General features: G+C 36.4%; 2 protein-coding genes across 7 annotated transcripts in view; one reads left to right on the forward strand and one right to left on the reverse strand.

Moving 5' to 3' along the window:
• LOC122506360 (beta-glucuronidase-like) overlaps positions 1-18,940 on the reverse strand; it is a 623,628-nt gene that overhangs the window by 294,230 nt on the left and 310,458 nt on the right. The window lies entirely within an intron of this gene.
• Positions 1,951-4,233, forward strand: LOC122506361. Its single transcript, XM_043618489.1, has one exon. It carries the CDS (start codon positions 2,627-2,629, stop codon positions 4,226-4,228), a length of 1,602 nt encoding a protein of 533 aa, XP_043474424.1. The 5' UTR covers positions 1,951-2,626; the 3' UTR covers positions 4,229-4,233.

The following is an 18,940-nucleotide window of genomic DNA, read 5'->3' on the forward strand; positions in this document are numbered from 1 at the left end:
TAACTGATGGCGACAAAACATTTCTCGATCTCATTCCGCCACCAGAACTACATTTGATATTAGGCGTGGTGAATGTAGTATTTGGAAGTCTTTTAAAACAATTGGAAAAGAAGCTCTAGCTTGGGCAACGGAATGTCACGTTCAACGTGAAATAACAAATTCTGGACCATCTTTTAAAGGAAATTCCTGCAAAATTCTGTTAAACAAAGTAGACCTTCTACGAAGATCAGCAAACCTGGAAATTCTAAAATATGTCAAAGTGTTCGCAGACTTTAACAACGTTGTTGATGTGTGTTTTGGAAGTCATTTGGATACTTATTTTCAAAATTACATAGCTACATTTAAATTAAGCTATACTGATTTGGGAATAAGCATTACTCCGAAGGTGCATGCTGTACTTTTTCACGTAAAAGATTTTTGTGAACAAAGGCAAGTAGGCTTAGGACGCTTCAGTGAGCAAGCGATGGAGGCTGTTCACCACGACTTTAAGAATGTTTGGGAAAAACATAAAGTATTTCATAATCACCCTGATTACTCAAAAAAATTTTAAAAGCAGTTTGCGAATATAACAGTATTCACGTCTAAAGAAAGTTTTACATTTTTAGTACACATTCCTTAAACTTATTCATATTACCTTATTGAAATTATTAATTTACCTAGTTTTTTTAAATATAGTTTATAAACAAACCATTGTTATTACGTTGACATTGTTATTTTAAATATATTTTATCACAAAAATAATGTGTTTTCATAATAACGTTTATTTTATTATAATCCTGCACATACTTTAAATAAAAATACTAAAACTAAATTTTTTAACCTAAAAAATCGATTTTCTCAAAAACAGCTCGATGAAAGATTTTGGTTTTTTTGCAAAACACTTAGAAAAGTCTCCAGATTCAATATATGAAAAAACATTTACAGTGGGAGCACCTTTAGGTTAAAATGGTTTAAAACCCACCGTATTACCCCTCTTTTTAGATATTTATAATTTAACGTGTTTTTGCGGTATGATATCGATTTTTAAACGTTTTTTTGTCGGATCTTGTGTTTACTTAGTCTTCAAAATATTCTGAATTACTTTATAATTCAATGCCAATTGTTTAAATAATTTGTTTAAACAAAAAATTTTTTCACTTCTATTTTTATTCACTTTGAGAAACAATTGTAAACTCCAAGATAAATATAAATTTTTCAAAAATTTTGGTTATAATTATTGATTTAATGAATTTTTTTTTAATTTTATTAAATTTTCTCATCCGTATTTAAATATTTCAAACTTTATTTAATTTTTCTCATGGAATACTTTTATTTATTTTTTTAAATAATAATTGCTATTTAAATTTTCTGTTTTTGAAATGAAGTTTTTAATTCTTTAGTAAATTTTAAGAATTAATTAATAAGTTTGATAAACTTATTAAAATTCAGGTAACAAAATTATAAAAATAATTTCTGTATTAATAAGTTATATAAAATTAAATAAAATAGTTTTTAATGCCCCGAGAACTCCACTCGTGTCACAAAAATCATCGTAAACAAATTGGCTGCCTTTATTCTCGTATTACTTACGATATTTTTTATTCATAATGCACAAAAGTGGCGATTTCAGATAGCAGACGACAGGGAGTAAAAGTTCCTGTCGTCTGCTGTCGTCTGATAAAAGTGTTTTCACTTGTTCGTTTGGATGAAAATGGCGGCTGTTTTCTCCCATGGGCAAGAAAAATGCATGTGAACAGCTAATTTTCTTGCCCTTGGGAGAACACAGCCGCCATTTTTATACGGTCGAAGAAATGAATGACTTTCCTCCCTGTCGTCTGCTATCAGAAAGCGCAATTTTTGTGCATGTGGGATAAAAATAAATTAATTAATAATTAAAATAAATAATAAAACCTAAAATAGTAGGGTAGGGTGGGGCATTACTATTTAGGGGGCGTAACTATTCTTTAGTCCTTGTTTGGGTTTCGAAGTGAACCACGGGTGTCCTGGCGCCCTGAAGTCTATCGACTGTGGAAGGGGCCGGCCAGGCGATTCCCCCTCTATTCGAGTTCTTCTCTGAAATTCGGGAGTCAGTGAACTGCCTGAGGCATTACTCTTAGTCTTCTCACTTCAGACGGACGCTCGGGCAGATCTAGTGAAAACTTATTTAAAATTTCTATCACTCTTTTTTTTCTCGTTATAAAGTGTTCTCGTTTGGTTTTTCTTCACATTTTTTATATTTAGTTCGCGTTTCCTTCTTTGTACACGGGGCTGTCCCCCCTCTCAGACAACCCTCTGGGTTGTCCAGCATGGTGTGTCGTTAGTTTAACTTTTTTTTTCATTTTGTCCGTTCATTTTTCAGTTTTTCTAAATTAATTCATTAAACTCTAACAGAATTTTGGTGCATCGGCCGGGAATTTGCCTCTATTCCCCCGTTAGTCTTGGACTAGAGAGCAAATTAATAAGGGCAAAAGCAAAAAAGGGTATCTTATTAATTTGCTATCGTGAGGTCGAAGGATAAGGGCAAAAGCAAAAAAGGGTATCTTATCCTTCGCCGAACGAGAAGGAACACACGAGGGGGATAGGGGCAAAGGCAAAAAGGATACCCTATCTTTTCCTGAAAACATCCTCACCGTTGTCTCGCAACAAGATGGCTCCAACCTTGAAAAAACTATTGTCGCAACAGGCCACTCGCCTCGACACAATAAAAAGAACTATCACACGTAGAAAACAGGCATCGAAGGAAGGAACCCTATCCATTCCTCTTCTTAAGTCTAGGTTGAACCAGTTAGAAATGTACTGGAACGAGGCCCGAGAAGCTCACCTAGACATCGTGAGTACTGCGGACTCTGAAAAAGAGCCCTATGTTACTGAACAACAATTTGAAAACATGGAGGTCGAATATGAAGCCGAAACCGATGATTTAGCTTCACTACTACACGACTCAACAACATCCACTCAACATAACGACCCCTCCAATCTACATACAGGCGGACCAATTTCAAGCAAGTCGCGCCTGCCGAAGTCTACATTACCGCAATTCTCTGGGAAGTACGAAGATTGGGGAAACTTTTCAGATTTATTCCTCTCCATGATAGATGAGGACAAAACGCTGCCTAATGTCGTAAAACTGCAATACTTGAAGCAATGTTTAACCGATGAGGCTGCCGACTTTGTGAAGGACATCAAAGTAGAGGAAGTAAATTACAAGCCCACATGGGAGGCATTAAGGGGCAGATACTGCAACGTACGCCTGCTCATACATACTCACTTCAACACCCTTTACAATCTACCCAAACTACAAAGCGAATCGGTAGCAGACCTCAAAATACTCATCGACAAAACTAGACAAGCTGTCCGCTCTCTGAAAAACATCGGAAGAGAAATCATCGGTGATTGGCTGGTTTACCACACGAGCGAACGGCTGGATCCAGAGTCGCGCCTTCAATGGGAAAACTACCTCAGCACCCGGAGTTCGAAACCCCCCAATTCGGAAGGCAACGACACGGAACCCGATGATTATCCCACATTCCAAGCTTTGGCAAAATTTATCGACGATCGAATAATCACCCTAAACATGACAGACTCGCATCGCTCAACGACAACCACCAACTCGCTCGCATCAAGTTCAAAAAAACAAGGACAGAAAAACATCAAGAGGTCTTTTCACAACTCAGAAAAGAGCGGACCTTCAAACCGGAAATGTCCAAAGTGTTCCGAAGAACACTACATAGGTCGCTGCCCGACCTTTAAACAACTTAGCACATTGGAGCGCCTTAACGAAGCACGACGAATGAAACTCTGTTTTAATTGTCTAGGCCTTCACCAAATCAAGGACTGCACTTCCAAGGGACGCTGCTTCGAATGTCATAAGCAACATCACAGCCTTCTGCACAGGCCATCTAGAGACGAAAAATCCGAGCACGAAAAGAAGGCAAAAGGCCCTCACCAGACACAAAGTCCACCGACTAGTGCAGCATTCTCCGTCCGTACGAATACAACGTCCATCAGCAGATCCAAACGGACAATTCTTCTGGCAACAGCCTGCGCTGTTCTTGAGGGACCAAAAGGCAAAATCAAGGCCCGTGCCATGCTGGATCAAGGATCCGAGGTATCCTTCATTTCACAGGATGTCGTAAGGCAATTGGGACTATCATGCTACCCCGCAAATGTCACTATCCTGGGATTGGGAAACCACAAAGTGGGGGAGGCAAAAACAGTTGCCACGATGACCCTAAGGTCCGTGCACTAACCCGACTTCCATCTCGAATTCCAAGCTTATGTGGTCCCGAAACTTACATCAAGGCTTCCAACAAGAAGAATAGTGGAGATCGATCTAGATTGGCTCGGAGCAGAAAAGTTGGCTGATCCTCTGTACTACCAACCTGGAACAATCCAACTTATAATCGGTGCCGATTACTATGGACAGTTATTAGTACCAGGGCTGTACCAGATTGAAAACCCAAAAGCAACAGCCCAAAAAACAGCTCTGGGCTGGGTTGTTTCGGGAACAGTTCAAACCGAGTCTAAACGGCGGGCGGAACCAACTTCACCAATAACAGTTTCGTCAATGCATTGCTTACCGTCAGAAAATATTCAAGATCAACTACAACGCTTTTGGGAATTCGAAACAATCCCAAATAACAAAGTTATCAAGCCAGACGACGAACGTTGTGAAAAACATTTCGTCAATACACATACACGAACCCCAGAAGGCCAGTACATGGTCCGTCTTCCCATTAAGTGTCAACCTCCAGAGGCTGCGGCTGAAACAAGAAAAATGGCTGCAAGCAGCCTAATTGGAACAGAGCGATGATTTAAACAAGATATCAAGTTATCCGAAGCCTACTGCGAGTTCATGGATAATTACGAATCAGACGGCCACATGGAGAGAGTTCCAGAGGAGGAATTGAACAACCCAAAGGCTTGGTACATACCACACCACGCAATAATCCAACAATTAAACAACTTGGGCTGGAAATTAAGAGTGGTGTTTAACGCATCAAGGTTAACCTCTCAGAAAAAATGCCTTAATGATTTCCTGCATGCCGGACCTGCTCTACAGAACGACATTGGCCTCATACTATTAAACTGGCGCAGACACAGAGTCGTTTTCACCGCGGACATAGTAAAAATGTTCCGCCAGATCCTCGTCCATCCGGAAGATCGCGACCTACAACGGATTCTATGGCGATCAACTCCGGAGAAACCCATCGAAGAATATCGGCTCTGCACTGTCACATATGGCACGGCGTGCGCGCCATATCTCGCCATCCGCACCTTGAAACAACTTTCGATCGATGAAGGAGCTCAATTTCCACTTGGAGCGGACTGTTTGTTAGATAACACCTATGTCGACGATATCTTCGACGGCGATGATGACGTCCTTCACGCCGAGAAGAAACGAGATCAAGTGATAGATCTCTGTGCGAAGGCGAACCTTAAGTTAGATAAATGGGCAGTAAACCACCCCGATCTACATCCTTCATCTAGCGCACCACTATCCTCGGAGATCATCGACAAAAACACAGTCTTTAAGACTCTGGGGATACTGTGGGCTTCAAGAGTCGATTACTTTGCTTTCAACAACCCTCAAAAAACACACATCTCAGGGGATGCGACAAAAAGAATGATTTCCTCTAGCATTGCCCAGCTATACGACCCTTTGGGCTGGCTCGCACCTATCACAGTGGTCGCCAAGATCATGCTCCAGGACCTCTGGATACTCAGAATTGACTGGGATGCTGAACTCCCTACCGAAGTACAAGAGCGCTGGACGCAATATTATCAATCCCTAGTTGGATTATCAGGTATCAAGATACCACGCTGGCTAGGAAGCTTTTCGAACTCGCTGATCGAGCTCCATGGATTCTCAGACGCATCCACTCGAGCCTACGCAGCAGTAGTCTACGTGCGAGTCCTTAAATACAAAGAGGACGGTCAAGTTACACTTCTTGCAGCGAAGTCCAAAGTCGCTCCTATTAAGACTGCAACAATACCAAAGCTAGAACTCTGTGGAGCTGCTCTCCTAGTAAAGCTCTTAAAATACGTTAGACGGCTGACCTTTCTAAATGCTGTGCCTGTGACGGCTTGGTGTGACAGTCAAGTCACCCTAGCCTGGATCAACCAACATCCATCTAAATGGAAAACCTTCATTGCGAACCGTGTCTCCTACATTCAGACTGAACTGCCTTCGGTGAAATGGAGACACGTGCCTAGCCAAGAAAATCCGGCTGACCTAGCGACACGAGGTCTTCAACCAGAGACCCTACGAGAAAATAGACTTTGGTGGAATGGTCCACAATGGCTGTCCCTATCACCGGCTAATTGGCCCTCTCAACTTCAACGTCCCGATACCGAAAATGCGGAAGTAAAAGCGTTCCTCACAGTCAAGAATGAAGTCGAAATTGAGATCCTCTCAAGATTCTCCTCTTTGCAACGGCTTATTAGAGTTGTAGCATTCTGCTTGAGAGTGTTCAAGAACTATAAAGCAAAGGGATCTGAAAACTCTTTCAAGGATACAGTCCTCTCCTCGACCGAATTGGACTCCGCCAAATCGACGGTCTTAGCGATAGCGCAGAGGAAAACATTCTCTGAGGAGATAGACTTACTCAAAAACGCGAAAAGCATTCCTAAACATAGCAAACTCCGCAATCTCAACCCCTTTTTGGATAAGGCGGGAATCCTTCGAGTAGGTGGACGTTTGAAACATTCCTCACTAGCCTTCTCCTCGAAGCATCCACCGATTCTACCAAAAGATTCACCACTGACACCCTTGTATGTAAGCTTAGCGCACAAGGTCTCGGGTCATGGAGGACCAAAATTAACCCTGAGCATCCTTCGAAACTTAGTGTGGATTGTCGGCGCAACCTCACTAGTGAGAAAACTGGTCCGCAAGTGTGTGCCCTGTCACCGAATTAAACCTCGCTTTCCCACGCAGCTCATGGGTGATCTCCCACCCGCAAGAATAGAACCGGCTCGTCCGTTTACGAATTGCGGACTAGACTACGCTGGACCTTTTCAACTGCGGGCCACTAAAGGCCGTGGAATCAAATCCTACAAAGGATACATTGTAGTTTTCGTTTGCTTCGCTACGAAGGCGATTCATTTGGAAGCGGTGAGCGACATGACGACTTCAACCTTTCTAGCAGCCTATCGCAGATTTACAGGACGAAGAGGTCTTTGTCGACGATTGTACAGCGACAACGGAACAACATTCCAAGGTGCCGATCGGGAACTAAGATCCATGTTTAAAAGGGGGTCCACATTCTACATGGAAGCCACAGCGGCTCTCGCAAACGACGGAGCGACATGGAGCTTCATCCCCCCAAACTCACCTCACTTCGGCGGACTCTGGGAGGCCGGAGTGAAATCGGCAAAGCACCATCTGGCTCGACTGATGATTTCGCGGACATTTACCTTCGAAGAGTTTAGCACCCTCCTTACTGAAATAGAAGCCTGCTTGAACTCAAGGCCTTTATGCGCCATGTCAACCGATCCGGAGGATCTTAACACTCTGACCCCCGCACACTTTCTCATCGGTAGCACATTGGCAATGATTCCTGACAAAGAACCACCGAACGTACCTGACAACCTATTAAAGCGCTACGAACTTATTCAAAAAATAAGGAACAACTTTTGGAGAAGATGGTCCCAGGAGTACCTACAGTCGCTGCAAGTCAGAGGGAAATGGCAGCAACCTTCGGACAATTTCAGTGTCGATCAGTTAGTGCTCATCCAGGACAATCGATACCCCCCCGCGAAGTGGCCTTTAGGAAGAGTGATCGCGGTTCATCCGGGGGCTGACGGGATGGTCCGAGTGGCTACAGTGAAAACAATTCACGGAACATATCGTCGCCCTATCGTGCGACTTAGCCCAATACCGCCACCTCATTAAACAGGAAAAAGTGTCATTTGTCCTGCGGACAAGGCGGGCGGGAATGTTTGGGTTTCGAAGTGAACCACGGGTGTCCTGCCGCCCGGGGGGCTGGCGCCCTGAAGTCTATCGACTGTGGAAGGGGCCGGCCAGGCGATTCCCCCTCTATTCGAGTTCTTCTCTGAAATTCGGAAGTCAGTGAACTGCCTGAGGCATTACTCTTAGTCTTCTCACTTCAGACGGACGCTCGGGCAGATCTAGTGAAAACTTATTTAAAATTTCTATCACTCTTTTTTTTCTCGTTATAAAGTGTTCTCGTTTGGTTTTTCTTCACATTTTTTATATTTAGTTCGCGTTTCCTTCTTTGTACACGGGGCTGTCCCCCCTCTCAGACAACCCTCTGGGTTGTCCAGCATGGTGTGTCGTTAGTTTAACTTTTTTTTTCATTTTGTCCGTTCATTTTTCAGTTTTTCTAAATTAATTCATTAAACTCTAACAGTCCTGAAGAAAGAACTATTTATCCGATTAAAGTTTTTTGTACACTTTATACTTGTCATGTAAAATAAACATTGTATGCCACATTTGAGCTATTGGCGCTATCTATCATAGGAGTTAGGTATTCAAATGTGATTTTGATATACTCGCTTACTTGTTTTCACTAATTTAGTCTGCCATTATAAGTAGTGATAAACGGTCGGAAAAATTATTTCTAAAGTCAAATTTAGTGCTGAACACAAATATCATAATGGATTTTTGATATTCTATTGTTCAAAAATTTTACAAGTGTTTTTTCAAAAAATGGGTGGATGGGGCGAAACTATTCTTCCACTGATGACACCAAAAACTACGAAACAGTGTATTTTTTATGTGCTTGTTTCTAGGTTAGAATGGTAAGAAATTGGAATAGAAAACCCATAAAAAATCCTCAAATTAATAAACTAATTTTTATATTTTTTTAGTATTATATCATTAATAGCTGCAAGAATAGTCACGCCCCTCGATTTTCTCGACATTAAAAAATTTTTTTTTCGTAAAATCGCCGTAGTTCGGAACAGAATCAAGTTACAGCAAAATAATACATGGCAAAATTGTAGCTAAGAAGTCATTTCAACGGCAGCCGTCGATATATCAAAGACGGATTAACCTTTTTTAATTTTTGAATGATTATTTTAAAGCTTAAAATTCTAACGAAGATTTCTGTGTTTTTAGAAAAATTTTATCTGAATTTTTCTAGATTTTTGAAAAAGTTGAAGTCAAGAGACAAAAATGAGAAAATTTGATAATTTTTTTTTTGAAATTTGAAATGCCCGGTGGCACGTGTTAATATTAACTAGCGACATATACCTCACTCGCTAACGCTCGTTCGGTTGTATTTAAACTTATTTGTTTTTACTTATTTATTTTTATGTATTTGAACTAAGTAAATATTTACTGGATATAAATATTTTAATTTATGGTATCAAATAAATAGATATTTGAACCAAATAGGTACAAATTACTTAAGTCAATTAAATGGAATAATTTGATCTAATAAATATTGCTTTAAATCAATTATGAAAATTACTTGATTCAATAATGCATAGTTTTTAATTAAAATAAATATTTATTTGCATCAATAAAATAATTTTTTATCCCACATGCACAAAAATGGCGCTTTTAGATAGCTGACGACAGGGAGTAAAGTCACTCATTTGTTCGACCATATGAAAATGGCGTCCATTTTCTCCCATGTGTAAACATAACCGCTGATCCCATGCGTTATTTTTGCCTAAAGGAGAAAACGACCGCCATTTTCATATAAGTCGAACAAGTGACTGACTTTTATTCCCTGTCGTCTGCTATCTGATTCCCTGGATAATTAGTAAGAAAAGGATGAAGATACGTCTATTCTTTTCTTACTAATAGGATTTTCTGTAGTGATGGGACATCGACATCGGAAACCCAAGTAGCACGTAACATTACTGGAATGTTGCAGCAATGTTACATGTAATGTTAGTAACATTACAGTGTAACATTGCAGTAATATTAAAATGTCCGCCCCAATGTAACACTACATGTAATGTTACAGTAACATTAAATGGTAATGTTACTGCAATGTCACTGCAATCTTACAGTAATGTTACTGCAATGTCACTGTAATGTTGCAGTAATCACCTTTGCGCCCATGATGCTAACATAATTTTTTGTCCTAACTGCATAGAAAGTATGTCATTGAGGGCACGAACGATTAAACGCTCATATTAGTTAAAAATTAAACTCTCTATAAATGTTAACTCTTTGAAGTCTATAATGATACAAGTTTTAATATAGAAATAAGAAAACAATGTATTCTGGAAATATAGTAATTGACAATTTTTATAACCGAAATGTGAACAAAATCAAATGTGTCATAATTTTTTTAGAGAAAATCGAAAAAAATTGCACATTTTTCTAGACAAAATAAAACAAGTTGAAAATGTTTGCATTTTTATAGTCAACATAAAAAGAAACTCGAAAATATCACATTTTAATGAAGAAAATCGAATAATTAACATGCGGGCGCAAAATATTCTTCCGCCTGCTGGAAGGTAGGGGAAGCGAGCGCAAAATATTTTGCGCCCGCTTCCCCTACCCCTGGGTGGTAATGAGTTACTTTGCGCCCGCTCTAAGTGCCCGAAATGACATACTTTCCGTGCAGGCAGGACAAAAAAAAGGATTTTTTCAAATATCTCCTTTTTTGCCTCTAACAGTTTGTGTTTTTTTATCTTTTAAACAATTGCTCTTATCGCATTGAAAATCTTTAAACACGAATTGTTATACACAAAAAATAAAAAAGATATTTCAAAAATAATATTTGCCCATCTTTTAGTACTTTTGACCCATTTCCCCCTAATTTTTTTATTAAAATCAGCCAATATAGTACGGTTTTAACTTGTCCAAAATGTGAATCATCTTAAAATGCTATATGAGGCGTTCCATGGCTCTATGCACCGACGAAATTTTGGTTTTGCTTATACCCAAGTAGCACGGAATATAACCTTAAAATGAAGGGAATATTAAATTTCATATTCAGAATATTCTATAGTGGAATGTTTCAGGGATCTTAAAGTAATATTAAAATGTCCGCCCCACAGGAATATTACAAAATAACATTCCCTGGAAATATTCAAAAATTTCATACTTTGAAAAAATTTGACTTTTTTTCTCATTATCTTCTTTCTTTAGTAAAAACGAATTTAATGGTATTTTCATTATATTTAATATTATCTGGGAACATTCCCTCAACATCACCCTGGAATATTCAATTAACATTACGGTGGAACATTCCTTCAACATCATCTTGGAATATTACTTCGATATTACCGTAGAACATTCCCTAAATGTTATCTTGGAATATTCCTATGCGGTGGACATTTTAATATTACTTTAAGATCTCTCACGGTGAGCTTAGATGAAATTCAACCCAAAAGTCATGACCCTTTCTGGTTTATTTTTGATATCATTTAAGTGATGTCTAATAATCATTTTAAGATAAAAATTAAATTAATCTATGGAGGGAAACTCAAATTATATTGATTTTTAAATTTTTTTCTAGGTTATTGTACATATTTTCTGAAGGATAATGTTTTAAAGAATATTTATTGCTTCAAAAGATATCTTTTAACATTAAAAACATTCTATTTAGTAAAAACAATATTTTAATATATAAAGCTAAAAAATTGTCGAAAAAGTGTGAATTTTTTCGTTTTTCTGAAAATTACTCTTTTATAAGTCATTAAACACTAATATTATGCAAATGTAAATTAAAGTACATAAAATTTCCTGGAAAACTAAACAAGAAAAACTATTCTATCTATTAAGAGTAGAGATGATTCTATCACTCAGTCGTATTTTCACTATTTATTATTCTATCCACTGTTGTTACAGAAATATGATGATTTAAAGTTCGTTTTTAATGAAAAAGTAATTGAAATTTGTCATTAAGGTATTAGTCGCGTAAAATGGTTTTCGTCAGATTTTTTTCAAATTTTGCATACTTATTCCTGAAGTATTTATCTACAGAATGAGACCAATTTCATTAATTTTGACCGTTTCAAAGCTTCAAAAAATGAATTCAAAGTTCATACATTTTGCATGGAGGAAGCACCCAATGCATGTATTAATTTTGTTTAATAATTATTTATATGATAACTAATCGTCAGATTTTGAAATAAAACTACCAAAGTATTCTATTAGATGAAACAAATGAATAGAAAAAAACATGACATTTTTTGACCGCACCAAACTATAAATATATTGACAGAAAGTTAAAAAAATAACTAAATTATATGAATTTTCATACGAACGAATAGAGTGGGGAGTTAAACTATCTCTCTCACTCTCACTGCCCCACTCTAGTAAGCGGCCCGGTAAATTTTTGGCCAGAGCCAGCAGCGCGACTACTACCTTAAGTCCAGTTTCTTTGGTGAAATCTTTTTTTCTGGACCTTACTTGAAAACCATATAATAATATGTTTAAAATTAACTTTTTTAAACATATTATTATATGGTTTTCAAGTAAGGTCCAGAAAAAAAAATTTCACCAAAGAAACTGGACTTAATGATAAATTTCAATTACTTTTTCATTAAAAACGAACTTTAAATCATCATATTTATGTAACAACAATAGATAGAATAGTTTTTCTTGTTTAGTTTTCCAGGAAATTTTATGTACTTTAATTTACATTTGCATAATATTAGTGTTTAATGACTTATAAAAGAGTAATTTTCAGAAAAACGAAAAAATTCACACTTTTTCAACAATTTTTTAGCTTAATATATATTAAAATATTGTTTTTACTAAATAGAATGTTTTTTAATGTTAAAAGATATCTTTTGAAGTAATAAATATTGTTTAAAACATTATCCTTCAGAAAATATGTACAATAACCTAGAAAAAAATTAAAAAATCAATATAATTTGAGTTTCCCTCCAACGATTAATTTAATTTTTATCTTAAAATGATTATTAGACATCACTTAAATGATATCAAAAATAAACCAGAAAGGGTCATGACTTTTGGGTTGAATTTCATCCAAGCTCACCGTGCTCTGGAATATTCGGAATATGAAATGCAATATTCCCTTAAATTTAAAGTTATATTCCGTGCTACTTGGGTACTTTGTAAATTGATAGTGCTTAGAGTCCTAAATAAGTGTGCCAAAAAAGTACTTAAGCTAGGCGGGTTCTATCTCAGTTACCGACGGTCAGTAAGGTAGATTTCTTAATAGCTCACTTTGAAGTGGGTTAGAAGGAGTGTTCTGTTTTACCGACCGAGTTTTAGTACCGACTGCCACCGCTAGATGGCGCCACCACCTTATTCAAACCCCCTTGGCGGGGTATTTTAATTTTTATTTTTAAACATTCAACTGGGTTAGAAGGGGTGTTCTGTTTTACCGACATCTAAGTTCTGGCTGTTACCGAGAGATGGCGCCACATGTAAATTCGAACCCCTTTGGCGGGATATTTAAATTTTTATTTTTGAACCTTCAAGTGGGTTAGAAGGAATAATCGGTGTTCTACCTTACCGACATTGATGATAATGATCCTTTAAAAATACCGGTAAATTGCCGACTGTAGGTAAGTTACCGACCGATGGTGAGTATCATAATCAGTCGGTAATGCCGATTTCTTCCACGATTTTTGGTCATGTCGGTATGCCAGGGTTCTGCATTACCGACCGATGGCCCACTATTCCGGTAGTCGGCGTTTACTACATTGTGGTAGGAGAGTTGCGCGCGCCTGTGGACTAGTGGGGAGGTGAGTATAGTGGGGACTGGGGTATAAATTACGGAGCGCGGGCCACAAACATCACTTGCATCTTCAATGGTGCAGCAGTCTACTTCCAGGTTTTCAGGGTTCCAGAGTTTCTTTACAGAGTTTTCAGAGTTTCTTTCCAGAGTTAATTTTCAGAGACAATTTTCAGAGTTTTTTTTGTTTTGAATTTAGGAGTTATTGATTTTTTATTGTAGGTTTTTTTTATTTTTGTGTTCTACTTTGCATTAGTTTTAAGTTGGTGGTGGTTTTTTTTTCTATTTTAGGGTTTTTTGTTCTATTTTGTATTAGTTTTAAGATGGTGGTGGTTTTTTCTATTTCAGGATTTTTTTAAATTTAGTTGTTTATTTTCAGGATTTTTTTTAGTTTTTTCAGGTTTCTCTTAGTTTTAGACGTATTTTTTAAAGTTTATTTTCAGATTTAGGTATCAAGATGCCAAAGTGCAAATCGCCAAAGAAGTCTCGTCAATGTATAGACATGGAAGACTATAATGAAGTGTGTCAAGAATCTGACAACTTCATTACAACAGGGGAACGTCAGCTCATTTCAACGATGGCTATGACTAATGAGGAGAAAATGGGTACAGCATTCGAATGGCAAAACAAGTGTCAACGGTATATAAACATTTTCCGAAACTTTTTACGTGAGTCTGATTTTTCTTCATTTCAAAGATCTAGGTGCTTAAATTTAAGACAAAAAATGGAATACTTGCGCTGCCATTTTGATGCGTTAATGAAACGTGGTGCAGGTGTTGAAGTAGTAAATGAAGGAATGAAATGGGTGGACTTTGAAGAAGCGTTTGAGGGTAGTTTACAAAATAGTGCTGTAATGAATTTAGATTACAAGGATATTAATGAATTCCTTGATGATGCCTTCAGTTTATTTAAAGTTAACATTGAAAAGCTTTAAACAGGTTTGGTCCGCTAAAAGTTTACACTGTATTGTTCGCGAAATTTGTTAAAGATTCCATTGACGGTAAAACTCAAGAAATATCAGATTTAAAGAAATTCATCGCTAAAACCGGTGAAATTTTAGTTACAACTCCATTAGATGACTGGTACAATGTTTATGTTAAACAAGTAACCTTAAAAAGAATGGAGGAATTCCAAGAGAAAGATTCTAATTGAAGACTTCATTCTATTGAAAGGTTTGAGGTTAACATTAACAAGTACAATCCTATGCGCGCAAGTCCTTATATCAATTTGCCAACTTCTATTAATCGGAAGCATGCCTGCATTAATGTCCAAAATGCTGATAATCAGTGTTTTAAATGGGCAATATTGTCAGCACTGTACCCAACAGACAAAAACGCGGAACGAGTTTCAAAATATAGACCCCATGAAAATACACTCAATTTTAGTGGTATTGAATTTCCTGTTTCCCTCAAAGACATTTCTAAATTTGAAACCTTAAACAAAATTTTTATCAACTTATATGGTCTTGTTAAAAGAGATGAGAAGTTTACAGTTTCACCTCTTCATCTTTCATCTCAAAAGAAGATGAATCACGTAAATCTTCTTAGAATTGAAGATCACTATATAGATGAAAATCTAAGTGAAGACGATGATGTTGAAACTGATATACCTCTCATATCCTTTAACTACCATTATGTCTGGATAAAGGACTTGTCGAGACTTGTCAGTTTAGACTTGTCAAAGAAGAAAAAGAAAAAAAACATTTGCGATCGTTGCCTGCATTACTTTGCAGATGAAATTAAGCTTACCGAACATGAAGAGCATTGTCGAAAAATGAACGACACAAAGATTAAATTACCCCAAAAAGGTCAGAATGCAGTTGAATTAAAAAATTTCAAAATAAGGAACGTGTACCTTTCATCATTTATGCCGATTGTGAAAGTCTGTTAATTCCCTCGGCAGCACCCCAAGAACCAAGAAATACTGAGGTGTTTCAAAACCATGAAACTCTCAGTATTGGTTATTACTTAAAGTGTAGTTTCGATGACTCTTTGTCTGTGTACAAAGCATCACCTAGAGATGAGAAAAATCCAGCTAAATGGTTTTCTTTAGAATTAAAGAACTTGGTTGATAATCTAGATTCCCTATTTAAGAATCCAGTACCTATGGAAACATTAAGCCCACAGCAGTTGGCAGCTTTTCAAAATGATATGACTTGTCATATTTGTAAAAAGAAAATCGCGTATGGGGATGTGAAAGTACGAGACCATTGTCATCTAACAGGGAAGTACCGTAGACCCGCTCATCAAGATTGTAATATTAATTACCATGAATCGCAGATCATACCTGTTGTTTTCCATAATCTCAGTGGCTATGATGCACATTTCATTATTGATGCTATTGCTACTGGATTTGATGGTAATATTTTTTTGCTTCCTATAAATAAAGAAAAGTACATTAGTTTTACTAAAAATGTAAAAGGTAGTTTTCTAAAGTTTCGTTTTATCGACTCTTTTAAGTTCCTGGCATCATCATTCGACAAGTTAGCATCCTATCTCGAAGAATACAAAATTGTAAACTCAGTCTTTTCCAATTACAGCGACGATAAAATTCAATTATTAACGCGAAAAGGAGTTTTTTCTTATGAATACATTGATTCAAGGGAAAAACTCGACGAAACAGAGTTACCGCCGAAAGAAAAGTTTTATAGCACGTTAAACGATTCAAATGTTTCCGATGAAGATTATGCACATGCTCAGAAAGTGTGGAGTCAATTTAATTGTCATAATCTTGGTGATTATGTATACTTGTACATGCAAACCAATATATTGTTACTCGCGGACATTTTCGAAAATTCCAGAAACCAGTGTTTAATCGCGTACGGTCTAAATCCAGCACACTATTATACTACACCGGGTTTGACTTGGGACGCAATGTTAAAGTATACGAATGTAAGACTTTAACTCTTGACAGACATTGACATGGTAATGTTTATTGAACTAGGAATAAGAGGTGGTGTAAGTCAATGTACAAATCGATATGCAAAAGCTAACAATCCTTACATGGAAAAATTTAATGAAAATGAGGACACGTCTTACATCGTATACTTTGACGCAAATAATCTATACGGTTGGGCAATGGTTCAACAGCTTCCCTATGGTGGCTTCAAGTGGGTAGAGAATGTGATAATAGTTTTGACTTTGATGATTATCGTGCCTTAAAACAAGCTATTGCCAAGAGTCTCGTGTTAGTTAAAATTCATCGCGTCTTAAAATTCGAACAATCCACATGGTTGAAAAGTTACATTGACTTTAATACCACGCGAAGAACAAACGCCAGTAATGAATTTGAGAAAAACTTGTTTAAATTGATGAACAACGCGGTATTTGGCAAAACAATGGAGAACGTGCGAAAACATGTTGAAATTAAACTTGTGACAAAGTGGGAGGGTAGGTATGGAGCTGAAGCCTTAATCTCCAAACCTAACTTCCACAGCAGAGCCATCTTTAATCAGAATTTGGTTGCTGTGGAACTTAGGAAAATGGAGGTACTAATGAACAAGCCGGTGTATGTTGGCTTGACTGTTTTGGATGTGTCAAAAACGCTTATTTATGATTTTCACTACGATTACATGTTAAACAAGTATGATGAAAATAAATTAAAATTATTGTACACCGACACAGATAGCCTGATTTATGAAATCAAGTGCTCAGACATTTACGCCGATATGAAGCAAGACTTTATGAAATTCGACACTTCTGATTATCCGGTTAATAACGTGTACAATATTCCGCAAGCCAACAAAAAGATATTAGGTCTCATGAAGGATGAATGCTGCGGAAAAATTGTAACAGAATTTGTTGGCTTGCGGAGCAAAATGTACAGCGTTCGCGTAGAATACAAAGATTTCAAAAAAAGGCTAAAGGTGTCAAAGCAGGAGTTGGCAAGAAAAATATCGACTTTGATCGACTTTACTGTCTGCGAAATGTTAAAATGCAATCTACAACTCAGTATACTATCAGATCGAATTTTCACAAGGTGCAAACGTTAAAGCAAACAAAGATTGCACACAGTCCCTATGACGACAAAAGATACTTAATAGAAAACAAGCACCGACACCCTTGCATGGGGTCATTGCAAAATTCTTGAAATTGACAAAGAAAAAGATAAACCAATGTGAATAAAAAATTGTTAAAAGAGAGAGAGGGAGGAATTGATTGTTTGAATAAAAGATGTTCATTTTATTTTATGTCTTCTTTATTTTAAATAGACCTTAATCTAGTTACATGAATTTATTTTAACATTTTAAACTTATTTTAACTTTTTTTAACATTACTTTAACTTATTTTAACTATACTTAAACGTTAATTTAACTTATTTTAACATTACTTTAACTTATTTTAACAATTCTTTAACGTTAATTTAACTCATTTTAACTATACTTTAACATTAATTTAACTTATTTTAACTGTACTTTATCTTATTTTAACTTTTTTTAACTAACTTTAACATTACTTTAACTTACTTTAACGTTACTTCAACTTATTTTAACATTACTTTAACTTTACTCTAACGTTACTTTAACTTATTTTAACAATACTTTAACTTATTTTAACGTTACTTTAACTTTACTTTAACGTTAGTTTAACTTTACTTTAACCTTAGTTCAACGTTACTTTAACTTATTTTAACTATACTTTAACCCTTTAACGCCCAAATGGACAAAATTTTGGCATGAAGTTTGAGGACTTATTTCGGTACTTAAAAATCAATAGAAAAATTCACGAATCATCATTTCTTATGTTTTCATATGCACTCTATCGAATGGCGTTAAAAAAAAGTCAAAAATTTATAAACAAAAAAGTTATTAATGTTTTTTATAAAAAAAGTCCGATTTTTTTCCAATTTTTGTTTAATTTTCAATTTTTTCTACTGTGAAATAGCGAAAAAATAATTCCAAATGTTACAAATAACGTGACATAGATATATAACCTAGAAGATAGGACTATAGAGAAAATTAAAAATTAAAATGGCGGCTCAAAACTGGAGTTTGAAGTTAAAATTTTTTTCAAAATTTGATTCGAAAGTACGAAATTGTTAAAAGTGTTTAGATCAGCTTGAAATTTGTTACTCGGAGGTTTTAGGGGTCGCTGATCACGAATCAGAAGTCCAATTTTCAAAATTCAAAATGGCGGATCCAATATGGCGGCTAATTTTTTTTAAAAACTAATTAAATTTGCTTGAAACTTGTTACTCGGGGGTTTTTGGGGTCGCTGATTATGAATATGAAATCCAATTTTTTAAATTCAAAATGGCGGATCTAATATGGCCGACAAATTTTTCAAAAATTCATTAGATTAGCTTGAAATTTGTTACTCTGG

This window comes from Leptopilina heterotoma, unplaced genomic scaffold (assembly GCF_015476425.1).
Source record: "Leptopilina heterotoma isolate Lh14 unplaced genomic scaffold, ASM1547642v1 Lhet_411, whole genome shotgun sequence".
NCBI classification, from domain to species: Eukaryota; Metazoa; Arthropoda; class Insecta; order Hymenoptera; family Figitidae; genus Leptopilina; species Leptopilina heterotoma.

Coding starts and splice junctions, on each gene's coding strand:
- LOC122506361 (XM_043618489.1), top strand. CDS start 2,627: ATGGCTCCAACCTTGAAAAAACTATTGTCGCAACAGGCCACTCGCCTC.